This window comes from Drosophila tropicalis, unplaced genomic scaffold, assembly GCF_018151085.1.
Source record: "Drosophila tropicalis isolate 14030-0801.00 unplaced genomic scaffold, ASM1815108v1 contig_859, whole genome shotgun sequence".
Taxonomy (NCBI): Eukaryota; Metazoa; Arthropoda; class Insecta; order Diptera; family Drosophilidae; genus Drosophila; species Drosophila tropicalis.
In genome coordinates, this window is record NW_027173353.1 from 10,154,496 (window position 1) to 10,182,148 (window position 27,653).

The 27,653-nt window shown below is 39.2% G+C and overlaps 2 protein-coding genes across 2 annotated transcripts; one reads left to right on the forward strand and one right to left on the reverse strand.

Annotated features, from left to right (window-relative positions):
- Positions 1-1,369: 1,369 nt before the first annotated feature.
- LOC137582476 (uncharacterized) lies at positions 1,370-3,784 on the reverse strand. The gene is made up of 2 exons (XM_068297044.1): positions 3,041-3,784; positions 1,370-2,885 (listed from the first exon to the last, which is right to left on the reverse strand). Exon 2 carries the CDS (start codon positions 2,878-2,880, stop codon positions 1,549-1,551), a length of 1,332 nt encoding a protein of 443 aa, XP_068153145.1. The 5' UTR covers positions 2,881-2,885; positions 3,041-3,784; the 3' UTR covers positions 1,370-1,548.
- A 332-nt stretch (positions 3,785-4,116) lies between these two features.
- beat-IV (beaten path IV) lies at positions 4,117-27,475 on the forward strand. Its single transcript, XM_068297070.1, has 7 exons — positions 4,117-4,517; positions 14,821-15,364; positions 20,213-20,892; positions 21,061-21,196; positions 23,698-23,831; positions 25,921-26,149; positions 26,247-27,475. The coding sequence occupies exons 2-7, from the start codon at positions 15,307-15,309 to the stop codon at positions 26,351-26,353; spliced, it is 1,344 nt and encodes a 447-aa protein (XP_068153171.1). The 5' UTR covers positions 4,117-4,517; positions 14,821-15,306; the 3' UTR covers positions 26,354-27,475.
- Positions 27,476-27,653: the final 178 nt, after the last annotated feature.

Below are 27,653 nucleotides of genomic sequence, written 5' to 3' on the forward strand. Positions count from 1 at the left end.
CTGTCCTTGACTGAGCGAGTTAAGCATCCAAATTTGTTGATGTTGACCGCAGAGCACAGCTCTCTATGGCAGAGACCCTTGCTGCTGTTGCCCTGCCCTGGCGTGCCCATGGTGTAATGCTATGTCTCTGTCCATGTCCTGTCTGTTAGTTAGTATAGCTGCAGGAAATGCAGTCTAAAAACCAACAAACGGCGGAAATGCGCCGTGGCCAAATTCGCGTCTGCGTCTCTGGCATTGCGATTAAACTTTTTGCATTAAATATTTCGACGCGCAACTGGCTTGGGAGCGCCGCTGAAGCTGTGGATCTATGCGGATGCTGCGGCTACTTTTTTTCACAAATCTAATTGCAAATTTTATGTAGCGGCAGCCGCCGGCCGTGCGTCCAACTTCGGCCACATCCAACTCCAACGCCCCCAAGCGACAGCTCCTCTCGAAAACTATACTGTATAAACAATGTGGCCGCTGGCAGCAACTGGCAGCGTTTTTTCCTCCTGTTTCCTGTTTGCCAGCAGTAAATCATGAAATTTATTTACCAGCATGCGAGCAGACAACAGCGAAAGCGACAAAAACAAAAAAAAAAGCAAAAACTAAAATTGCAAAAATAAATTGCAAAATGTTGTCCGCACTTCGAGTGGTACTTGGCACGCCTCGAGCAACATCCAGTATCGGGTCAGGGGTCAGGGGTGTCCGTTAATTTAGATGTGTTTTTAATTTGGTTCTGTTGGCTCTGCTCAAAAAAGACAAAAAAAACTCGTTGACAAAGCCACAAGAACATCTTTGCCCCGCCTACTCCTATGCCTAAATTTAGTTTTCCGATTTAATTAAAACTAATGAAAACTTTTGTCTATGAGCAGTCAAGTAGTCGACCACCAACACCAACTGAGGCAGGAGCAGCCACAGTAGTCAATCTTGAAATTTTACCAACGACAAAAGTGACAAGTGTTGGTCCCTTCCAAGGACGAGAAGGAAACTGGCACAAGGCGAGCCCAAACACCAAAAGAGGGGCCATCCGAGCGGACGTGTGGGGGGCACTTCACCAAGGCGAAAAATGACAGGCAAAAGTTGTGCCACAATTGCACAAAGTGAGCACTATAAGCCCTCCTCGGAGGGCCCCACGAAAATGAGCAGCAAAAGTGCGTTGGCCAAGAATACTTAGCTGCACCTGAAGCCAGTGGAAGCAATTAAGCAAACCGTGCAATTTGAATCTTCACTCGGAAACTCAAGTAAACTACTTGAAATTTAAATTATTTCTTGGCAATGGGAATGCCAACATAATTTTAAGTTACTCTTAAATGCTAAAATTGTCAAACTCAACGAAAATAAAAGTGGAGGATTGGAAAGCCATCCAGTGTAAATAACGAAGAAAGTGTTATTTGAAATATATTCGAACTTTAATTTTAATTCTTTAACTAACATTTCAGCATAAGTTGCCCAGGATGCGAATAAGAGCTTAATTAAGGTTACTTTGCATTAGATAATCTTCTTGATGGAAATCCCTAGAAATGTGTTTTTGAAATGCATCCAAAATGACTAATATTGAGGATTGTCTTAAGTTCGGGACCTTCGTTGTATGCCCTTCAAGGTGGCAGAAGTTCGAGGAATGTCCAACAATCCCAACATGATTCCAGAACAATTTTGTTTACCCTGAGCCGGGAGGCGTTGCATTTTCTTAGTGTTTCTCTCATTGTCAATTGCCTCAGTCTTGAAAGAACGAAGGGATGGATTGGCGCCAAATCTATTGGTTGATCTTGGAGAGAATATGTTAATAGTGGGATTTCCCAAAGATGGCATGGCAATGGTGCTTTTGGATCGAGTCTCAGGTAGTAGCAAATTCTGTTCTTTCTCCATTAGTGAATTGGGATTATCAATCGGCTGCACAGTGCATTTCGAAACGACAGCTTCTGGATTGATAGTGACCAAGTAGGAATAGGTGGGTTTCTTGCCCAAGTTTTGCAGATGCTTCCGTTGATATTGTATGAGTAAATCACCAATTTGGTTTATAATATGGCAGATTTCAGGATCTTTTAGGGATGTATTAGTCTGCCCTGCGGGCGCAGGTGTAGTTAGCTTGCTATCAGTACGATAAAGAGGTATCTTTGACAATTTTGATGGCGAAGTGGTCTCTTCTGGCTTCGGTGGCTTGTTGGACTGTTGCATAGGGATTTGGAGGCTGAGTGGGCCATCTAAGCTCTCCAGGCGAACATCATCTCGCTTGATGTCAAAAGTGGCCTGCCTTCTGATGCTGGGTCGTTCCGAAAAACCAGAGGAAACTTTGAGCATTTTCTCCTGCTGATTACGCAACTCTTCCAGCTTGGAGCGTATGTGGTCCAAATTTGAGGTGGTCTGACCCAGCGTAAGGTTTTGGGCATCAGCCGTTTTTGAAACTGAAGTCTCTGAAATCTCGTTGTCTGAGGAATTCCCAATGGCAGTGGGCAGTTCCTCGTCTGATTCAAGTTCATTGTTGTACTCCAGCTGAAGCATGGGTAAGCAGAGATCCTCCAAATCATTTTGGTATTTGAGCTCGTCCTCCATTGCCTTTAGTGAGGCCATGGCAGTGTCTGGTGTTCCTGTGATAGTCTCCTCAAGTTCAGGAGGCGGGCCGATGGACTCCAGTTGAATCAACTGTCCGCATTCCCTCATCACTTTAGTCATACGCTCGCCCTCCTGCCGGGCCAGAGCCTTGTCCAGTTGAGATCGAGTGGTTGCAGCCACTCCATCGACCAGAATAAAGGGGACACCCGCACTCATGCCATGCGCTATGTCCTCCATGCTCCATAAGCTGGCATCGTTGTCATTATTGAAAGCATGAGATGTGCCCGGGATGGCAGGTGGCTTTGCGTGTCCACTTGACTTGTGGTCGCTGCTCTTCTTCTTGCTCATTGTGGCTAATGTGGAACAAATAAGCTCGATGCGAAATGCCAGATAAATAAACGCAAATAAACGCAATTCAAGCGCACAAATGGATGAGCGAGCGAATTGGATTGAGTTTGATTTGCATTTAATTGAGGCGGAAACAATAGCCAAATCTGTGAGCACTCACCTGACCGCGAAATAGTTGATGCAACCGCTCCCACGATTGCCAGCACCAGGCCGGGGATGGGGTAGGATGATGGAAGGCGGGCGGAATGGCACACACGCACCGCAGCAAAGCACCAGGGGCAAACGAAATTTAAATCCTTCAAAAAGTACTCCACAGAAAATAAAATTGAAAAGGATAAAAGTTTTTAGAACAAGCGTATAAAAGAAAAGGAAAACAAATGTTGCATCAAATCTTTTTGGCCGTCCTTTGGGCTGCCGCAGTGAGCACTTGTGGCACAGGGCAAAAGGCGGGCCGGAGTGGGGGACCCTCGTGGGTGGTGGTGGTATTTGGTTATACTGTTAGGCAATCCGTAAACCAAAACTTTATTTTGCTGCTGATAAAAACTTAAATGTTGTTCCTGCTGCTGTGCCACGCAATCGTAAATGTTTGATATCCCCAAAAGGTTAACAATTTCCGTTGGCTTTGCCTTACTTTGCTCAAGAGTTGGTTTTCTCCTTTTCTTGTTGTTATTATTATTATTTTTGCTTCTGTGGCTCTTGCTGTTGTTGTTCTTATTGGAGCTGATGTCAAAGAATTTTGCGGTTGGCCAAATAAAACCACAGAGCTGGCAAATCTTTTTTGTGTAGTTGTGTATGAATTACGTTTCGTTGTTTCTTGTTTATTTTTTCAAATAATTTTCATTTGTTATCACAACATGTGGAATAGCCAACCCTGTTTAATTTTGTTAGAAAAAAAGAAGGAAAACGAAAACGAATTTGAAGTAATTGAAAAAAATAAACAAAATTTCGCTCTAATGCCTTAAAAATTGTCAAATGACAAACAAAAGAAGGCCTCCTTGACAAAAAAGAAAAGGAAGTCAAAATGAAGAGAATATTTTCTCTTAGCCACATTTACGATAAAACAAAAGCTCTCTCCTGTGTACTAAAATGGGGAGAAGAGACAAGCCGAATTGGCAAGACGAACTCCAGCCGAACGCCACCGATGGCTGCATGACAAGGTAGCCGAAGGAGCAAACAAATCAAACCAGTTCATATAGATGTGGCATGTCCTTTCAGTTGAATACGGTACGAGTGACGGCAAGGACGTGAACTGCGGCAAATCACTTGTGTTTCCCGCTTAATCCTTAGCGTATCCGTTCACGTTGGCATGTTCGTGTTTCGGCTAAAGCAGCAGGCGTGAAATGAAACATTAGTGGCGAGTCCTTTTTATTTTTTACCTCAATTAAAGTTCACATAAATTGCATGTCAGGTGGCAAAAAAGTGCATGTCCCTGTCGTTAAATGGCAAAAGAGAATTGGGTAAAACGCGAAACGAGCATTGAGAAAGTGAGACCCAAATAAAGTAATTCATATACACATATGTATGTACATAAATGCATACACGTGGATATATGCTAGACAAGTGTGGCAAAGAGTCCATTTCTGGAATTAATAAGCACAAATTCAAACTCAAACAGAAACAGAAGTGAAACGGCAAAGGCAAGTACAACAAATTCCATACCAACTTCCCACCTCCCCCACCCACCAAAAAAGAAAGAAGAACAAAAATCCAATTAAAGGCAAACAGAGACATATGAAAATGAAATTGTTTGATATGGAAATGGGTCCAGAAGCAAAGTAATTCATATATACACATCAAAAGTAAATATGTACATATTATACATGTACTCAAAGAGAAAGTTCTTTCTCTCGCATTTTCGTAGATTTGTTGGATATGGATAAATCATTGAGCAGTATTTTGCTTATAGACAATGTGAAGTTAGTCGAGCAATTAAATTATAATTGTTGTAACAACAGTCCGCCACAATATTGAAATCCCAATTCCCTTCCTTGGGCCATCTGTATTTGACTTTTAACCCCACTTTGCTCTGGTTCCAAGGACCTCCCTGCCGCAGCCCGCTAGACTAACCGAGCCTCAGTCAATTCCCATTGGGGGTCGATAACATTGCGTGAGCTGGATTATTGGGCAAACAATACATATTCTAATAAGCTAAATGCTTGGCCCCGCCCACTCAACAACGTATACCCTCCTATGCGACCTATGCCTTTGCCTCCAACTCACCGCAACCGAAATCAAGGGTCCTGCTAAGTCAAACAAAAGCAAAACAAAGGCAAACAATTCGGTATACTGGTAATGTCGTTTGGCGTTGCCATTCCCGTTGCTCCTGCCGAATCCTCATAATTTCAATTAAAATTCAATTGAAAATATATGCAAAGTCAACAATCGAGTGTAAATCATGAGGCGTGGCAATGCAGCCATAAAACTCAATTGAATTATGCATTCTACGATATTTATTACGCTCACACAGACACACACACACACATAAGTTCTCCCACTAGTAACAATTCCCTTTTCCATTTCGTATCGATTAGCCATTGAAAGGTAATTGACATTTCAATAATTCCATCAATATTTAAGTAACTGGCATCACCTTGTCCTTTCAATTAGTTTATTTGCTTTAGTTTTAGTTTCCAATTTTCCTTCTTTTATTCGATTTGTATTTTGTTTTTTTTTTTTTTTTCAATTTCTTGCCACTTAAATATATTTCTTCACACTTTTTCTTTCTGCATCGTTGAAAGTTTTCCAATTATATGTTGTTCGCTTAGTTTTTTCTATTTTTTCGTTATTTCTCTTTTTGTTTTTTTTTTTGGCAGCAAAGATTTTGGCCCAGAAAGCGTTCTTTAAACTTATTTGCCTTCATTTTTTAGCAGTCTTGTCTCTTGCGAATCGCCTTTTTTTTACTGGAGAAAGTTTTTATCGCTGTTAAAAAAACAAAAATATAATTCTGCCTTTGCTGTTCCCCATATGATTGGCATAACCAGGGACAGGACCAAAAAAGTTTTTCCACCCCCCCAAAAAAGGGCAGATATAAAGAAAATCCCAACGTAAATGATTCAGCATTGGATGTAGGTGAAGCTATATAGCATAACTGTATAGATCGACCAAAATTTCATTTATTACGAATTTATATGAACAGAATTGGCAATTGTTACAGACATTCGACATCAAGATACTTTTCACTTGGTTCTGTTTTTGCTACATTTCGTCCATGTTGTAGTTGAGAGTTGTCAGCAAGTAGAAGGTGCGGTGGGGTGGGGTAGGGTAGGGTGGGTGGAGTGAGTGCCTACCTACACGTTATTTCACTTTAGTACATTAAGGCAGACTTCCTTTTGCCGGTGCGTTTAATTTCCGGCATAAACAACAATGGCAATGGGCTTGGTCGTTGGGCCCAGTTTCTGTTGTTTTGCTTCTACATTAAACATTCTGTTTTACAGTCAGACGACGAGTAAGTTAACAAAATGTGAAAGTAATCAAAACAGCATGAGTAAAATGGAAAGAGACAGCCATCTGAAGAGTAAGCAAGACAGATAGAGACACATTGTGAGAGAGGTCAACCTTAGCCTAGATATCGACAAATAGTAGACCATGAATTTTGTGAATTTCTTCTGTGGAAACATTAATTTATCCTTTTGAGTCCTTTATAATGAAATAATTCAGGTGTGACAAACCTTAATTCGTTGACCTCATTTGAAAAAGTGGTTAATAAAAACTTTTTCCCACCCTTTGGGCATAAAAGGTGTAGGTGGGGCTTACCTTTTAGTTTTTCTTGGTAAAAAACTTTAATAAATTTGATTAAAATTCCTTAGAACTGAAGATTTTAATGTTATGATGAAGAGTCGGTTCGAATATTTAAGCTCGAAGTTCGAATATTTAAGGTATTTTCAGACATTTTTGACAATGCTGAACGATTGAAAATTTTTACGCGGAAATATATATCTGAAAGGTTTTGTTCAATTTGTATTTAAGACACTACAAATCTGCGTTTTTTCTCAGTTTTTAAATAAGTTTAAAGTTTAATTACAACTGAATGATGCATCTAACTCTAAGAGTATATTTCTATCAGGTCTTTTCTCTTTTCCAAGTCGATTTTATTCAATTTCTTATACAATTTTCATCACACATTTTACATCAAATTAATTGTCGTTTATTGTCAACAATAAAAAGTGGCATAAACATTGACATAACATTCAATGCCATTTTAAAAGCTATCATAATTATTCACTTGAGGTTTCTTGGTTGGCTGGAATGATGAGAAATGATTCGTATAAATTATTGATTGGAATTAAATTATCTACTAATACTAATCATATAACAGAATATTCTAGTAGAATAATATCTAAAAGTCACAATATTTGTAATAAAATTTGCAATTACTTTTCATTGCACTGACTCAACCATTCATATGTGAAAAATTTGGAAGCGAGAACAGATCTCAACGCCGATTCCGCAAAAAAAAAACATAAGAAATCGCAAATGAGAACAGAAACAATCAAAATTTTTTAGACCTCTGCGTCCCTTTTGGATCTGTTTAGGAAATTCCAAAATTCCCCACGACATTAAATACATTAATTTCTAACTCTGTCGGTTCTGGCTTTCTATTTCTGTACTCTTTTAAAATTATATGTTTTGAAAACAAAAAGTAGTTTGAAATAGTTTAAAAGTTGCTGGGTTTCCCTCAGAAACCTTAACTAAACATGCCCCAACCAAACACTTAGAAATGTTTAGTCTAGAATTCGTTTTGTTTGGATAAAACTTAGTGTAAAGATAGACAATGGATTTTAACTTAATATAACTTGTAATTGAGTTTTCTATTATTTATGAAGTTATATTAATCAAATATTTATATGCTTTTAAATTTGATGAGTTAAAGGTAATTTAATTAATCAAATATTTATGCTATTTCCCTTCTCCCGCTCTCTCTCACTCTCTCCCTCTCAAGGCAAATCAATTTTAGGTTGATTTGTTTCACATGGAAAATTTATTTTACGCTTCACGCAGCCATAAAACTTGCCACTCGCATACGCAAAAATTATATAAGCATACATTTGTATGTACATATAACTCATACGCACCGTTGCTCTAAGGCTTTACAAGCCCAACGCAGCACACACTCACACTCACACATATGTACATACACACCGAAGCCATGGCTTTATTTTGGCATGCTTCTGCCGTCTGGCTGTCTGATGTACATGAAGGCATTTTCATAACCAACAAATCTTCCGTATAACATTTAATTTTTTGACTTCACTTGACGCTCACGCGCAAAAGTTTATTTGGAGAGCGAACACTTTGGCGGAGGGCAGAAGCCGGATGAGTGCTGAAGCTGCAGGGAAGGTAGAAAAACGCTTTGAATGTTTCGCTATCATGTGACTGAACGGTGGAGATGAATGGAATTCCATTGGGTCGCCAGATGCCAATATTATTGCCATGGCAATGCAGCTTGTGGTCGGAAACATTCGACTAAAGCTTTAACTTTGACTAGTTATTTATATATGTATATGTATTAATAGAAGTTAAAAGCAAGCAAAAAAGGTTGAGTTTGGTTAAACTTAATTATACATTTAATGTCAATGTTCCTTTTCAAGTCTTAAGTTTTCGTGGAAATATTTATTCATGTTTTTGCTTTCAGCACTTTCATTCACTTATTCCACTTACTTTCACTTTGTAGCTGCTTTTGAGTTTTCCTTTGTGCCATATTAAGTACTTTTTCATTTCCTCTTCCGTTGTGAGAAATTCCAGCTCCATCCACCTGCCCACCTTCCCCATCTCCCCCTTCTCTCTGTACTGTGATTCACTCTCTTGCTTTGGGTTAAAAAAAACAACAAAATTTGTTTGCCATAAAAAATTGTCGCAAGTTACGTGGCTGGGTGACAAAATGTGGAAGATTCTTTCGCTCTCTCTCTCTCTCTCCCTTTCTATGCCTTTGGTGCCACAGCCTTTGTCGCGGCCTTCATATAAGCCGCACAATTGCGGCCTGCCATGGCTTTCCATTTGCCTTTACGCTACTTGGCCAAGTCGAGACAAGCCAAGCCAAGCCGTGAATACGTTTTTTTGTTGCGTTTTGCTTTTTTATGCTTCTCTCAGTTTTTTTTGTTGTTTTTGATCATTTATTTTTTATGTGCCTGGCACCTGAAACAACTGAAACCACACGCAGAGAGTAGCAAAAATGCTGGCATTAAAAATTTAACTTTTATGTCATACGAATTTCATAGTTGGCCCATTCTCCTTCCTGTTGTTGCTAGTTTTTTCAGTAGTTTCCTGAGAGTGTGGAAAATGTGTGTGTAACTGCGAAATAAATTGACATAAAATGTTGAATGTTTAGCCAACACACACACACACACACTCATAGACACATCCTCCTACATAACCCACATAAAAATTTGACTCATTAGCTTTTGTGTGTGAGTGTGTGTGTGATGTATGCGATGAAAATGATAATTTATTTGTAATGTGGTTAGTTGTGGTTAATTTGTGTTAGGGACTATCAACAGGACAGGCTATAAACACTTTGGGCCACGCCCATGCCGCCGCTGCCACATGACAACAAGTTTTTATCCCTTTGCTCATAAACTCATTTTATTTGCAGCACGTGAGCCACTTGAACACAACAGAAAATATGCTCAGTTGTTCCCTTGCCCGCAGTTTCATAACCATTTATCAGTTTGCCACTCTATTCAAAGGACATGAAAATGAAATGACATCAAAAGGAATGTTGTTGTTTAGCAAGTGAACATTTTTATAATGAGACTTGTCACATTGCTCTCGATGAGTCGGCATTGTTCAATTGCGCCATGGGTGAGAAATAGAAATGAAGGAAAAATTTCGTAGCCATCAAAATTTTATGTTCAAAAGGACTTGATTTTGTTGATTAAACTTTGACTATATGGGAAATTGAAAATGTCTGCAGATGAAAAATAAAATTTGAAAACCAATGTCCAATAAATTGTCTTCGCCCCGTGCTGGTGTGGATTTAGTGTCTGGTCTAGTCCAACAATAAGCTGCCACATGTTAGCCACATGAAATTTGTTGTCGAATGCCATCCGAAAATGTCATTTAATAAATTGCAAGACCACACACTTTCACACACACACACACACACACTCACACATATAACCAATCCTGTTAGCCAAAGTCATAAAGTATCTGACAGATTAGCAGAGATTGAGTCTGCGGCGGTTTGCAAGATGTTTCATGTCCACTTCTAAAAATACAGTCGACCAAAAGGACACTTGATTTGTGTTTATGATAGAGAAAAATGTATTTTTTTTTGTTATTATTATTTAACACACACACATACATACGTAGTGATAATAAAAGAAATGAAAACTTACTTTCATGTCCCAGATATTTTATATCCTTATGACTGAAAAACTCAAACTGTTGGTTAAGACGTTTCAACCTTAAGTTAAATTTGGCCTATATTCTTTTATTTACAAAATAATCTTTACTAAAATCAATGAGGGACTTTCACATATGTGGAACATGCAGTTCTAAATATGTGAAACAGACTTCATTTACCCCTTAAAGTATGCCATTGGCAGTTGAATACTTTTAGAAATTATCCGTATGTAAAAACTGTGGTTTAAACTGTGTTTAAAAGTATATAAGTTCATTATTATATTAAAGAAACTTATTTTTCGAATGTGTATTGCATACTTTAGGGGACTAATTCTTTTCATATACCGACCACCGCGTCAAAATGTGTTTGAATCGTTTAGTAGTCGTTTTCTTGGGCTAATAAAATGTTTGAGGAGCTAAACCTAACAGGCGGTCAATTAGATGGACTCATTAAGGACTCTAAGATATTGCCTTAATAATAGTTTTAGCATTAGCACAAGTTATAAATAGAAAGGATAAGCCAAGTTATTCGGTAATCTTGGAAATTTAGTTGCCACAACAGTTTATTTATGTAATGTAATATCATAAGCCGAATGGGGCTCCCTTATCATTATTATTTAAATAATACTTAATGTGGATTATTTTCAGCTCGTGCCACTTTAATTAACTGCCAACTTTGCGTGTGTGTGCGTGGGTGTGCGTGTGTGTGGTTGAGTGTTGCAGGTGTTTTACATGTTTTACATGTTGTGCAGCTGCGTTGCGCTCCCATTTAATTTCGCTTTGAGCGCTAATGTAAAATTTATTTTTAATTGGATTAAATGTCAAACATTTTGACTTTATGCCAGAGCCGGCTAGGGTCAACAACAATACGCCCTTTTGAATTTTAATGCGATTTTTGGTAATGGTAATGCAACCAACACCCACAGATGTGGTCTATTCCATCCATTGGCCACAATGTGTGCTCTTGCCCCTGTCCCTGTTTATTTGTCAATTCGACAATTTGTATACAATCTACATATGTGCAGAGTGTGGGGTCAATCTGAAAATCAATATTAAATACACACAACACACAGGTGAACATATTTGCATGTGTGTGTAAATTAGTAACGGTTTGACATTTTGACAATAATACACCAGATATATGGTTGGCCCCATCTGGAGGTGGAAAGGGCTTTATTAGGTCAGAAGGTTGCATTAAAATGAATGTTTAATACCAAAATAAAACATTTGTGGAAATTCATAAACTATTATGTACTAGAAGCTAGAAATGATAACCCTCAAAATAAACACACACACACACAGAGAACTATAAAACTCTTCTTCAACAATAGACAAGACAAACAACAACATAAAACTCCACTCAACGCTGTGGCAGGGTGCAGAATGGGGACCAAACTTGTGGCTCGAGTTGTTTGCTTATACTTCTTTTATTTTTTGTTTTTTTTGTTGCACAATAATAAAGTGCGGTTGCAGCTTTAATAACTTCTACAGTAACAAAAGTTCCTGATAGAGACAAAAAGATTTCAAGAGAGGAAGCAGGAAGCAGACACAAACCCACAAACATTGCACTGGCAAAAGTTCGCGGTGGAGTGGCATGAAGTTGCATTCTAATATCAGACCAAGACCAAGATGCAACCGCAGACGCCAGAAAACTAGAAAAGTTTGTTAAGTTGGCGGGACAGACAAAGAGATAGGAAGTGAGTGAGAGAGACAGAGAGAGAGAGGGGGCGCTTACAATGCCAAAGAGACGATTTACATTTGTCGTGCAATGTTTGCACATATTTAAGCAACTTAAAAATTAGCTAACTTTGCCAAGGGAAAATGCAGTGGAAAAATGCTTGCATCCCTCATTCCAGAGCACCCAAGCTCCGACACTTTTTGCTCATCCATTCATTCATTCATTCATTCCGTTAGTCAGCCAGTCATCCATTCAAACCAACATCAATCCAGCTGACAACTCTTGAGCAACCCAATTTGAGTTGCCGCGCGCTTTGCAATGCAAAATGGCAAAGCGTTGCAAAAGTTTTTGCTGCATAATCGCAGGCGCAGCACTTTGCGTAGCAAAACAAACTCCACAAGGGATAATGGGTCAGAGGATGGAATAGAATGAATCGGGTGGGGGGCCCCAAAACTTTCCTGGCTCTGTGCATAATGAAGCGACGAGGTAGTGGGCCGGGCTTGGCTCTGCAGACAAATTCATCTTCAAATGTGGACAGAATGAACCAAAAAAAACGAAACGAAAAAGCAAAGCAAAAAAATGACAACAGAAGAAAGACAGAGCCAGAGAGAGAGAAAGAAAGAGAGAGAGCGGGGCCAAGAGCCAAAAGTTTTAGTGTGCCAAATGCGAAAAGAATAGGCAGCCACCCAGATGATGATGATGATGATGATGATGATGCCAGCGTCGTCACAGTTTACTTGGCATTTACATTTCCGTTGTAGCCCGCCTGCCTCTCTGGCTTCAGTCTGCAGGTCCTTTTTGTTTTTATGATTATTTCAGCTTCATTTTTCATTAAAAGCAAAGCTACACCAAATGTTTTCCAAGCTTTAAGAGCCACAAGACGGACTGCCAGATGCCGTCGCTTTTCAAACCACCTCCCAGCCGCTCTTCACCGCTCTTAGTCTCCGCCGCGCACCCACTGAACCGCTGGTTCGTTTTGATTTATGCACATTTCATGAGCACATCGACGGCTCAGGGCCAAAGCACATGTCCTTGGGCATTTTAAGTATCCTACATAGTAAGCTCCTGATGCTCAGTAAGCGAATGGGTAGATTAGAATATGGCTAATTGAAAATTCATGAATAGCAATTTCAGTAAAGTCTATTCAGACCATTTTATCTGTCGACATTTTATTACAGGATAGCAAAAAAAGTTTTCAAAATCCGCTTATGCAATATTTCGATGGTTTTTTATTTTCCATACATTTTCATTTTGGACAATTTGCCGCCAAATGTGTTTTGTTTTTGTTGAGTTTTGTCCAAGATATTTTCTCTTTTTATACCCTTGCAGAGGGTATTATAAAATTGGTCAGATGTTTGTAACGCACAGAAGGAGACGTTTCCGACCCCATAAAGTATATATATTCTTGATCAGCATGAGAAGCTAAGTCGATATAGCCATGTCCGTCTGTCCGTCTGTCCGTCTGTCCGTCTGTCCGTCGGTGCGTACGCGTTTTACTCAGCCATCTTAAGAGCTATCGGGATGAAATTTTTTTTGGGACCTTTTTTTTACCCGGGTGAGATAAAGTATGAAAATCTTTGGGATCGGACTACTATATCATATAGCTCTGGAACAAAAATTTTTGCAAAAATTGGAGTATCCCCATGAAATTTACCAATATAATAGAATTTGATATAAAATCTCAGATCCCAAAATTTGACCCTGATCGGATAAATAGAACACAAGTTACAGTCTATATAAATCGGCTCAATCGCTGCCGGCAGCTCTGCTTGCTGCCTACTACGTCATCATCAAATCAACAGAGCACATGCATACTCACACAGACGCAACGCTACATAAACTGTATGTGTATGCGTGCGTTGCTTTGCTTAGGGAATGAGGGAAGAAGAAGAACAAATTGTACATAGTATGAAGAGTAAAATTGTTTTGTTTGTATATTAATGAATTGAGTTGCAGAAAACAAATTTTGAACATGTGAAATTATTATTGTCAAGGACTGCAAGGGTATATAAACTTCGGCATAGCCGAATTTAACTTCTTTGATATTTTCTGTTTTGTTTTGTTTTCTATAAATGAATTTGTAATTTGATTTGGTGAAATATTTAAGGACTGCATAAAAAAAGGGCCACATTTAGCCTTGTGACCTCAGTTCAACGGTGGCATATGCCAAATGCCCACACAAATACATCAGGAACACCCACACGCATACAAAAATACATTAACCTTTTATATTTGACTTGGCCCTTTTCCTTGGCTCTTTTATAAATAGACTTAATTTTACTTAAACGAGTCCTTTTTTTACTCATACGTTTGATTGAAACAAAATCAATGCGAAATGCCGCAAAAAAAGATCAGAGATATAATACTCTTATATTTATATAACATGTTACCATAACGATTTGTCATTTTGGCAATGGGCAAAGTGTTAACAAAAGAACAATAGCTCGAAACGTTAGTCAACTAAGCGGCGGTTGCCTCTATGAAAATCGATATAAATCAGCACATAAAAACGAGAGGAAAATGTCCTTTCAATTCAGTGGCAAGCAGAACTCATTTGCCTGAGTAGAAAATTAAGGTTGCTGTCAAAAAGGAAAAACCCCCAAGTGGAAAATAGAGGAGGAGAAGGCAAAGGTATGACAGTGATGAGGAAAACTGTGCTCGTATTCGTTTTTCTATTCATTATGGTTTTTCTTTTTCTGTTTATTTAGTTAGATGATATATAAATTGTACTGTCGTTAGTAAGCAAAGCATATTCATATATATACAGAGCTCAGCCTTTAAGTACCAATGGATTCTAGTTGTAGTTTTTAGAAGGATAAGTTATCACATTTATTATGGATTTACATAAATTGCCATAACTTTTGCCCAACTGTAAGCATTCCAACTTTATTAAAAGCAATTTATTGTCTTTTTTTGCACAGACTTTGAATGACTTGAAGCTGAATTTAATGAGGCCGTTGCAGTCCATAGCACATGAGACTAAAGAGAGTCAGACCAAGTCATGCCTATCGAATTGAGCCAACTTATAAATGGCAACATGGGCCAAGTTTATGCGAAAAGTTGCACAAAGTAATAAGCAAACGGAAAAACAGAGAAAAACAAACCAAAACCAAAGAACAATGACAGAAGCTGTATAAATGAGAAGCAACAGTCGTAAACAAAAGGCATCAAAAGACTAAGCCAAGAAACTATCAGTGAAACGGAAAGAGGAAAAACGCTTAAATCAGCAAAAAGAAAATACACACATACAGCTTATAAAGGATCACATAACGGAGAAGCGAAAAAAGAGTCACAGGAAACTTCTGCAGTGCACAAAAGAAGGCGTCATCATCATCATCAGCATCTGCAAGGACGTCGTCATCGTCATCATTATCGTTTCATAAAGGATTATATATTATGTTGTAAACATGAAATACACAAACGATATACGCATCATTGTGCTGCTCATTTGCTCTCTGCTGCAAGGTAAGTGCAAAATTTCTTACGTTTCTTACATTTGTTTGCCAAAGGATACGATGGTCGGGGTTAGAGAGTATGAAGCGGGGCATGCCGATTTCCAGTTGATTGCTCGTTTCGACACCTTGCGAGTCAATAAAAAGCAAATTGTAACTGCTGAACAAAGTCACTTGTGGCATTTTAACACCCCAACGCACACACAGAGCTCTCGCCCATATCCAGCATGGCATATGTAACTTTCTGTGCGTGCCGGCAACCCAACAACAAGAAAATGAAACGAGAAAAGAAATCCCTATCAACTTACCTACGTCAATCCACAAAGCGCCTGCTCGTTTCACTTATTTCAGTTATTTTTCTTGTGTGCCACATGCGGCGCGCATACAAATGAGTCGGACTTACTCCTACTGCTCGATGGGGTGGTGGGGGAGTTGAGTTTGTGTTTGGCAATTTTCGGTTTTTTATTCTAAATAAAACATGATAATTTTTTTAATACAATTTTCAAGACTTTTAATATGCTTGAGTTAGCTGTCAGTTTGGAATTTTTCTCAATTCCCCCTGCCATGCACGGCACACATCCATATATACATATGTGTGCGAAAGAGTAGAAACGATTTGTGTGGCAAATGACTGCTGATTCGCTACAAGAGAAATCTCGAATAATCTCGAAAACGACCAACCCTCAAGTGCATACACGATGTTACCTGGGCAACACTTTGATCTAATCTTCACTTTCAGTTAGTTCAGTTCGCTTAGTTGAGATCTTTTTTATTTCATTTTACTTTAAGTAGCTGTGGCGCAGTCTCCACTTTTCATTTCCAATTACAAGTCAACTAGGTAACTGTTTTACTCACTCTTTCACTCTTAGTTCTCTTTCTTTTTTAGCCATCACCTGCGGTTATTTTGCTTTTAATTTGTTCGCCTTTTTTGCTCGCTTGTTACTCGCTTGTCATTTGTTGTCGTTGTTGTTGCTGTTGATGCTTGTTGCTTGTTTCTATTTTATTCATAAATGTTTCACTCACACACACACACAGATATGCGAACGCTCAGCTTGCCTTGTCAGAGTCGTTTAGAGTCGTGTGTGTGTGCGAGGATTTGCGCCAGATTTGTGTCAACTTGAATACATCAGAAGCGCTTGAACAGATTTGCATGTTGTTGCTGTTGTCGCCTGCTAGCAATGGCAACAGCAAACAACAGCAACAACAATAACAACAACAACAAACACAGTAGCAGCAGTAACAATGACAACAACAAAAAGTGCACACGCAATCGCGTCGGGGCAACGAGGCGTATGAGTATTTCTCTTACCCCCAACCTCTCGTTGCCTTTGAAAACTGTTGCATACTTTTTTGCTGGCTATGTTTGTTTGAAGGACTCGTCTGCTGCTGCTACTGCTTGTTGTTGTGGTTCAGGCTGCGGCAAGGCTAGCCTTTGTTGCAGTATAAACTAAGCTAAAACTATCCCAAAGGCTTTTTCATTACTGTTTTTTTCTCCACCTCCTGTTCTCTGTCTCTCTCTCTTGCTGGTTTTATTCTTTAATATTATTGTTTGGCGTATTTAGCGCAAGGACGAAACCCTTTCCACCACAGCAAACAACTTTTGTTGTGGTTGAAAATTCAGTAAGCCCTACACAATAATTGTTTTTTAAATGCAATTAATAAACAGCATTAAGTAAAGTTTAAACTGTCAATGCCGAAAATGAATATTCATCAGGCGTACAAACAACAAACACAAAAGAAACAACCAAAATAAATAAAAATACAAGAGAGAAATGAAAACGGACATGAGAATACAGAATTTTTAATGAAGTCTGGACACCGCAAATGAGATAACAACACCAAAAATAACAACAACAGCATATTACGAGAACAATAGACGTGTCCTTAATGAGCTGCCCAGCATTCGACTATCAATGACAAAGGCGTTGTCCCCTTCCATCTATCGCCAGTTTCTCCAATCTCCACTGTTGTCCCCCCTTCGACATTTCGACATTTTGTTTTTTTTTTGGTTGTTGTTGGAAACTTTTACATTCACTCCCCATTCAGGTTGGACAGCAAGAGTAGGAAAATGATTTAGCAGATAGCAAAGTTTGGTTCTGAGAACCTCTCTGACTGAGGGGCCGCATAATTGCTGTGAAGGCGCAAACTCATTAGTGGTGTAAAGTTTAAGCCGCATGTCCTGCCCGCCATCATTTTGCCTTCCATTGCCATACCATCGGTATCCGTTTGCCGAATTGATAGCACTGAGCTGCCGCACAATTTCACTTGATTTTTGGCTTGTCTTATCTTCTAATGGCGACCTTCATTATGCGCTATTTGGCAACAAAAGTGTGGGCCAGTTCACCCAACTCAGTCTATTCTCTCCTTTCCACCCCTCTACCCACTCTACTTGTGTTCTCTTTCTCATTTTATTCCATTGATTGTGTTTGCTCGTCCACTTTTCTTCGGCCTTCCACTTTCACTTCATTTTGTTTACCAATTTTATCGAATTATGCTAAACACCCGTCCGCTACCCACTTGGAAAAAGTTAAGTTATGGTCCGTGAAAGTTGCCTGATCTGTCTGTTGGCAGGTAACTTGGCATCTCCTTCACCTGCTTAAATATGCGTTAATGAACAATATTATTATGCATACTAAATGATTTCTTCGTCCTTGCTGCTTATGCATATTCAATTTCAAATTTAAGTACACTGCTGCCCTTCAGATACTAATTTGCATAATTGTGAGAGTGAAATGCCATTTGGGCTCTAACCAATCTAGTCTTTTTTCTCAACAAGTGGCAACAAAGGCCATAACAATCATACAAATTAATCCAGACAGTCGTGCAGACATACACACTTTTCTTTACTTATGTCTCACACACAAACATATGTAGGTCGACATTCATTTGTTGGCAACAACATCATGACACAGTGAGCCAGTGCAATGGCTGGCAAAGCCTTGTCTTTAATTAGCCAAATACTTGGTTGGCTGTGCATACGATATCAGTATTACCTACATACAATTCCTCTGCCCTTTTTTTCGTTTTGCTTTGTTTTTGTTGGCAATTTAATCTGATTTTATGCAGCTTTCAACCATTGTTTGTTCTTTCGCATGGGCCTTTCATTACCATTATCATCGTCCTCTTCTTCGCCTCGGGCATCCTTCTCACAGGGTATGACAATGCTTTGTCTTTTCGCCTTCAGTCGCTCAGTTTGTTTATGTGCCCAGAATGTTCAGTTGCTTTTTTGTTCTGATGTGACTTTGTTGTTTTTAATTAACATTAAGATACTTTGTAATGTAGCCAAAATGACATGTGTTTACTCTGTTTGGGTGGGCATGTGTGTGTGTTGCCGTTCTTTAGCTCCATCCCTGTGGACGTATCTTGCTTTGGCCCTTTTGCTTAATTTTATTAAAATTACTCAGTTGGCTTTGCCATCTTGCTAACTGTGTCGTGACATCAGCATAGAGCACAGATAGAGCCCAGGTTTGAAGGCGGTGTCTTCGTTGTAGGTCGTCCATCAAAGTCGTACTCATATAAATTGGCCAATTAGATTACGTGTGCCAGCCATTAAAGCCCACACAGCCTGAGAATATCACAAAATTTGTGTCCCAATTAATGCTCGAATGCAATTAGTGTTAATTGAATTTGAAATATATTTATGTGAGACATTATCAAAAAATAAATATTTACCATATAGTTGGCCAAGATAAGTCAAGCCATTCCTTCGTATGCATTCTGCTTGCATTTCAAACAGTTTTCACTTTTAACTTGCCCTCAAGGGTATGCCAGAAAGTAGAGCAGCCAATTTCGTTGGCTGTTGAAAGATGCAAAAGTTTCTTCTCGTTCATATGCCCCACATCAGAGACTGTCTATCTGATGTAATTCAATTTCATTCAATTCGAATTCACAATGTTGTTAAAGTCGGTTTGGTTAAAGGTTTCAAGTTTTACCTAACAATTATTGGTCAGAGTGTGGGCAATTTTGTTGGCTATTAAAACATTTATGACCAAAACTGTGTGTGTGTGTGGGTGTGGGTGTGGGTGTCGGCGTGTGTGCGTGTGTGTGTGGCTGAGGGGAAATTCTAATTTAACGCTCAGTGAACAGTCGCTGAATAAACGGCTAAACGGCGTATTTATTTAAGCCCAACACAGAATGACAACAGCAACAGTAAGGATGCCACCCAATATCCTGTTCCTGTTGTGTGGGAAGGCAGTTCATAATTTGTGGCCTGCCGGAGTCGTAATTTCACAAAGGATTACTCTCCGATTACGCACTCATTTATTAATATTTACGACCAAGAGCCACAGAGGATAACAGATAGCTCTGGTCCTGCTGATGCTGGATAACACATTGGATCGCTCCATTCAGAACTCCACCCAAAACTTACATTTTTCGTGTTCTTTTTTTTTGAAATGGTCACTCATAAATACGCAATTCGACAGACAAAACCTTTTGCCTTTTTTAATTAAAACAATAATTGTTAGTTACCAAACCAGGCAATCCGGGGGATGATGGATTTCGTTAGAATATTGCGCTTCAAAAGGGCCAAGGGACAAATCAATTATGCAAATTTTACTCTACTCAAGCAAACGATAAGCGGAAAACGGAAAATTTGCGCGCTCCACAAAACTTGGCTGTGCATATAATACATGAATATATCTATATGTATGTATGTGTTGGTACATACATATATACATATTTTCCTTTTTAAAAATTCTCCTCTTATTGTCGAAGATTGCCTCTGGGTTTCTGGCGCCATTCAGAAATTCAGCTTATGCAAATATGTTTAGCATATCTTTGGGCGTCTCTTGGTCTATTGATTTTCATTTGGCAAGTTGCATTGATTTCAATACTTTGTTGTTATCCTTTTTTTTTTTAGGTCTGGCTGTAGGCCTGCGCATGATCAAGGTCTCCATACCCGCATACAAATTGCGCGGCGAGTCCGCATTCCTCGAGTGCCAATACGAACTGAATCGCACCCATCACCACTCAGTGAGTCATGGTCATACACATCATCATCCCGATCGCAATCAGGATCATGGCAGTGACTTTAACTATGTAGACGCCGAATCCTTGGATGAGGAGAGTAGAAAGGCGGCGATTCGTGGAAGAATGCGTTTGCCGCGTCCGCACAGTCAGCGACGCCAGCAGCCCATGGCAATGAGGCAATATCAGGAGCCCATGAAATATCAAAGCCAGAGTCAAGCTCAAATGCCACCACAACAGTCGCCCTATGGACACAGTGTCTATCGGGGAAGTGCAGCCTCCGGTTATTTGGGGGCCCAAGTCGGGGCCAGCACGCATAATGGTGGATTCAATGCCAACTCCAATTTCAATTCCAACATGGGCTCTGTGTCCTATGTGCCCAGCTTTGAGCGCGAGGATAGTTTCGATGATAGCGCCAACGAAGAAGATGAAGAAGAGGAGCAGCAGCCATTGGAGGAGGGCGAATCGCTATATGCCATCAAATGGTACAAGGACAATGAGGAATTCTATCGCTATGTGCCAAAGGCGCGTCCGCCCAAGACCAGCTATCGTGTGGATGGAGTGCGAGTGATTGTAAGTACTAAAAGGAAAAATGCGAAAGCAAAACGGAAATGTAATGGCAACAAACTGCGAAGGCTTCCCCTTCGTTTCCCCAGAACGTACCCGTATTCGATGCCTATCACACACCATGTTTACACAGGCTAAAAATAAGCTATTGTTTTTGCCCTTTTCTGTTCACAGGAGGAACTCTCTGATGCCAGTCGCGTCCTGCTGCGTGGCCTGACTCTAAACTCCACGGGTCTCTATCGCTGCGAGGTATCCGCCGAAGCGCCTAACTTTTCATCTGTTCAGGGCGAGGGTCGATTGGATATTGTCTGTAAGTATTAAACTTAGTTGAACATTTAACCGAAAAAAGTGATGTGTGAATGCCATCAGAATCATCCTCATCATCGATTGGGTGAATTTTCATCAATTCAAAGTCACGTTTTCGTATGCTGCAAATATTTTGTTGCAATGCACAACCGAAAATTCCAAAATCAAACACAACTGAGTCAATATTTGATCAGAAATTTTTGTGCAATTACAAGCAAATATTGAATTTACAAATAAAATAATCGCACATACACACAAATGCATCATCCAGCAACAAAATAAAAACCAGGATAAAAATAAATGGTATTTGTTTTACAAGAGAGCAGATTAAATTTCAATCTTTTCCCCCACATTGGTGACAATATTAAATGGATATTTTTCAATCCATGTAAAAGAGCTTATTTCTATTGATTTTGAACAATTGTTTACACACAAGTTTGATTTAGCTATTCAATTAAAATCGAAAGAAAAGACAACGAGTTTTTCTTTACAGTGAAAATTGACTATCAATAAATATGAGAATTGATTATAAATAAACGATTCCGCATCCTACTACTCTGACAAGCTAGAGATACATCTTTGTAGGTATATATGTATCTGCTTACCTGAAGTGTGCCTTCACCTTATGTAGAACAATAGTCAAATCTAGAAGAACTGAAACTACAAGTGCTCAGTTTATATAGATTTATTAGGTGGTTGCTGTCTTTGCCTTCCCAAAAGGATATATTGGATCCAGAGGAGAAGGAACTGGAAGTATGTTCCCCGCGTTTCAGTTATTCTAACCAAAAGTTAACCTTGCAATGAAGCCAAAACTATTGCTTCTTATACTCGCACCTTTGTTGTATATAATCTTAGGTTTGTAGTCCCAGGTATCTGCGGGGTTTAGTACATATGTTTTGTTAACTTCAGAGACATCTTAAACCCTATTAAATTTATTGTCAATAACCAAAAGGTAAACCTCTTTGTAGCCATCTCAGAAACTCAAAAACTACACTATTTTGTAGGATTTCCTGTGTTTGTTATTTGTAAAAGAAACACACTTTTGTTCATATAAGTTTAGGCCATCTGTTGGACTCGGAGCGGACCTCGAATATAATTATTAGGCTTGAACAAAGAATGACTGAAATAAGAAGCGAACTAACAATTACTTTTACATCTGATCACTCTATGCGAATCATGCTCTTTCTTATCCATTACTATTTCCGAATGCATATGATTTTAAATAACGATTTCAATTGGATGCATTTAATTCAAACAAACAGGTATTTTTCTTACCTCTCTTTCAATAAAAAGAATCCTATATGAACATAATTTGAGTGAAGTTTAATCTCGTTTGTTGTTGCCTTTGGTCGGTTAATGTGAATTTCGCAGAGTTGTTTGTTTTGCTTTGGAAACGCTTTTAAAAAGCCATTCATAAGCCTTAGTTTCATAACAGCATATTTTTGTAATCCAACAGCAACTTCCGTAGATATTCTGGTTTGTTTTTCCAGGGCTTTTTTATCTCATTTTTGTTTTAAACATTTTACACTCCTCGGTATAGTGGGCATTATTTATTTTATTTGCTGACAAACCAAATGGGCAGCAGCCACAGAATCAGCAGCAAGGGCAGAGGTTTGAGAGGACTGGGCGGTCGATTGTGGGAATGGAATACATAAAAATGCAGGCGTAAAATCAACATGGCGCTGGCCAGAGCGGATTGGGGATTAAGCCTGAACTGGTGGGATGGATGGGTGGCTCGCTAGCTGGATGGGTTGGTGCGCGGGGACAGGCAACGGGCATTTATGGGCATTGGAGCACGTTAGCGATTTATAAGTTAAAATGCCATTTTAATGGATATTTCCGCAGCGAGGCCGCTTACAACATATTTTGTGTAGTCCCCTCTCTCTCTCTCTCTCTCTCTGGGTGTCTATTCGTTTGTGCTTCTGTTTCTGCTCCTGTTTCTCTTTTTTAAAACTGCCCCATCTTCCCTCAATTTGGCTGTGCTTCTCTCCATTTACAACTGAATTGCTTTATCTATGGGTTTGTATGTGTTTTATGTTCTAAAAAAAAAAAAAAAGTAGAAAAAAGAACAAAAAATGCGAAAAGAGAAAGAGAAATGTGGTTCTTTCCATTGAAAAACGTTTGCCGGTCTCGCTTTTATTCTGGTTCCCTTGCTCCCAATCCGCTGCTCCTTAGGGCTTTGGGCCCCCTACCAGCTTCCCTGTGTGTGTGTGTGTGTGCCATCCAAATATTTGCAGAGCAAAATAAGAAAAAATTGTTAATAAATTACTTGGCCAGCGAAAGCCGCAACAAATATTTATTATGGTTATTTCGGAAAGGGAATTCATGTAGCAGTCGAAGGACAGTACATCATATGAGAACACGACCATATGGCCCTCATCTGATATGGTTTTCTTTTAACTAATTAACGAAAAGTCAAGCATAAATGAAGATTTTTGTATGACTAAATGTATTTACTTCATTCTCCGAAACGCTTAATGTTTATCCTTGTTCTCTTATTTGCAGTTCTACCACGCGATGGCCCCCATATCAGGGGACAGCAATATCAGTATCAAATTGGTGAAAATTTATATTTAAATTGTACATCGGGGAAATCGCATCCAGCCTCCCATTTGCAGTGGTTCGTCAATGAGCAGCCGGTGAGTTTTTTCAGTTTGTTAACATGAAGTTTATACAGAACGTTTTACAGCCAACCCTTTTTTGCCTTTTCTGTTCAGCCGACCCTTTTTGCACCTAAATGCGATTCATACACATTTGCCCTCCTTCTTCACACCCGCTAATCAGGAAGCAGTAAGAGCGGCGGGAAAAAAATGTAAAAATTATGCATACAGTAAATATTTAAGCTGCTAACAAACAGTAGCAGACAAACGAAAAGAGCGTGGGGCAAAAGAAGAGTATTTCGGGAGGGGGAGAACTGCAGAAATGATGGATAGAAGTGAGACAAAAGGGAGCCTCGACTGAAAGGCTGGTTGAAATTATTTCATGAACAAAAATCATGTAGACGGGCACTGCCGACTGCTGTTGCTGTTGCTCCCTTTTTTCGGCTTTGGCATACTTTATTATGGCCCAATGTTGTTGGCTGGGTTTAGTTATAAGAGGTGTAGCTTGGGTAACGGTGGCCCATCCATCTGGTCGAAAGCTCGTTACATGTCTGGCATGGCCGGAACACGAAATAGGAGCAAAGCGGGCAAGAAGCAGCAAAATCAACTGCCTTCTGTCGGTACTGCATATTATCGGGCCCAAACCCATCTTTTTGCCCATGCTCATACTTCTCGACTACATGGCACTCAAATTGTGTGAATCGAGGCGTTAAGGTACGAGTTAGTTCATTGTACCATGTTCGTTTTCCACGCCCAACCCATCCAACCACCCACCCAACACACATCCTCTCCAGTCCTTTCGCATTTTCCACCTCTTTTTTGCCTTGTCCACTTTGTATAAATACAAGGAAAATCAATAAGTGCGATTAGGCACGTTTCCCGGTTTATTTGCCTTTCGACAATGGGGGAAGACAAAAAGAATAAAAAAAAAAAAAAAACAAGGTAGACACAGACTCTGCGGGAGGGCCAATACTCATACCAAAATATAAAGTCCTAGCATTGATAAAACTGTTGAACGTTTATTTAATAACGCACATTTTCATTTTCAATGTGGACAACATGTCGTATGCTTATTGTACTCGAGCCATCCATCCTTCCCTGGCTCCCCCATGACTTGGAGGACATTTGTCCACATTTGTGTATAGGACAGTAACGAGAATATATATATACCAAATATTTAGCAAATTTCAAAGGACTTTTTAATGCTTTGCATGCGTAGAAATAAATTTTATTCCAGGCATTGTCGGAGGCCTTGGAATGCGACAGGCATTTAAAATGCCCTCATTTTACGCTTGTGGCCAGACTATTGCCAGGATCCAGGACTTGGGACGTAGCAGCATGTTTGTTCTTATCCCCAATCTCTCTCACTCTCTCTCTCTCTCTTCTTTGCCTTTGCTCGAGTTTAATTTATGCTTTTCAACTTGAATTCAAGTTTTAAATTCAGCAGCTTTGTAATTTTTATGGACACCATAAAGAAAAGGCAGGCAAACCAATCGACTAACAAATGGCAACAATTTCGTTGGCAAAGTGCTGTTCGCATTCAATCGCAAACCCAATTCCAAACCAAATCGAATACACCACTACAGAGAGTTAAAGGTTAGAGAAGGAGAGAGAGAACCTGAAAGAGGGAGGTGCCTTGGTATGGGGAAGCTCCTTAAAAAGAAAAGTTCAAGTTATTTATTTGAGCATTTCACATTTTTTATCTTTGCCTCGCATTTTTCTTATTTATGGCAAATGATTTTTTTTCTTGTTGTTCTTTACTCATCTCTTTTTGGCCCGTGTTCTTTTCCTGCTCCGCCATTCAATGTGCACTTTGCTGACAGCAGCAACATTGAAAGGGAGGAATTGTAAAGCTCTTGTAATTGTAACCCTCGGCACAGCAGAGACTTCAGCTCTCCCATCATCCCATCATTCCATTCTCACTCCCAATCTTGAAGCATTCGCTAGACATGTCTGACACGCCCTGTCGCAGTCTCCACTCATCTAGTGTCATGTCATGAGACTGTGTATGTGTGTGTGTGTGTGTGTGTGTGTGTCAACCCTTGGCATTTAATAAAATTGCATTGCAGACAGTTTAATTCTGACCTAAACCCTCCTACAACCTCTTTTATGTCTCATCTTCCTGCAGATTCTGGACGAACGTTACCTATACAAATACAACGACATTGTGCACAAACACGGGCTAATCACCTCGACATTGGGCCTACAGTTGCCTCTGGAGTCGCGACACTTTCACGATGGCGACATGCGAGTCAAGTGTCTAGCCAGCATATCACCCGTATTATGGAAGGGCGGCAAGGAGAGTGTCCTTCAACGACGACCGGGTATCATTGACAATCGCGAGGCAATGCTGCTGGGTGAGTGAACTCAATGGGCCCCCATGGCCATGTATTTCTATGCACATATCTAATTCTCTTCCCCTCCTCCTCCCTCCTTCTACACACATATATACAGTGCGGAGCGCAGCCGGCCATTCACAGAGTACTCTATTACGTTCGCTCACCATAACGATAATTCTGGCGCGGGCCAGCCAATGGCTATTGGGCTCAGAACTTACCTAAGCTGCTGCTGGCTTACAATTAGATGTTAGATCAATTAATGGACACGTATTCGTTTTCAATTCAATTCAATTCAATTGCAATTGCAGAGCATAAACGGTGATTTTGTATACTTTAAGTGTAAAATGTTTAGTTGATAAGTTAAGATGAAACGAGATGGCCGAGTTCCCGATTGCCAACCGCATTCAAAGCACGATGGCATCCAATCAAAAAAGAAAACCAAATTGAAGCGAATGGCAAGCGAAATTGGCTAAATGTGTTATAGCATGTAAAAAAAAAAAAAAAAACAGATAAACCAACTTACAAAATATATACAAACATATATACATACATCATTTCAGATCCCGACACTCAAGCATTAGAAAAATGTGGTAAATTTAGTGAAAATAAATCATCTCCTCCCCCTCTTGCCCATACGAAAAACAATCTGGCAAAAGTTAGAACAAATTTAGTCCTTGTATGGGGATGTGTTTGGGTGTGTGGGTTTTTTTTCTGGCTTTCAATGTGTGACCAAAAACTGAAATTCAATTAGCAAATTTGTTGAGCGACAAAATCTTCAAGCCAATCCTGTTCTCTAGTCATCTATTCATCCAGTTGTGCGTAAGTTCAGTGTGTAAATAAGCATATAAAAAATAGTAGTGCAAAGATTTCCCAAAAAGGAAAACCTTCTGATGTCAACTCTGTGGGCATTTCAATTAGAAACATAAAATAGAAAGCATTTCAATCAACAAATCAATTACATTTGTTCTTTGGGTAATTCAATTCGTAATTTAATTACATCTGGCAATAGTGTAATTGGTTTAGAATTGAATCCCATACCCCCACATATCTATTCTTAAATGTATGTTTAACTAGAATTGTAAGTTAATTGATTAAGTTGTAGTTGAGTTAATTTTAAATAAAATTTAACTAAGTTTTGATTTCAAATACACTTATTGACTTGTATGTAGTATAAATTAACTTTAAATAAAAAAAAAAAACTGACATAAATTACCATATATACATATGTATATATATAGAAAGAGAAAGAGAAAGAGAGGTCTATAACTTAGTTATGTATGTATAAAAGAAAATAAAGCAAAAACAAGAGCCCTCTTCCCTGAGTGTTTAACGAAATATAAATGTGAAAACAAATGTTCAGTTTTACTTTGTTTTTTGTGATGATATGATATTTGGCTGGTTGTTTTTTTTGGTTGGACTCAGCATTTTATCAGCAAACGACACGCATACGAACATTAACACCTGTAAGACCACATGGCAAAGTTTTTTGTCTCCCTGTGTGTGTGTGTGTGTGCTGGTATTT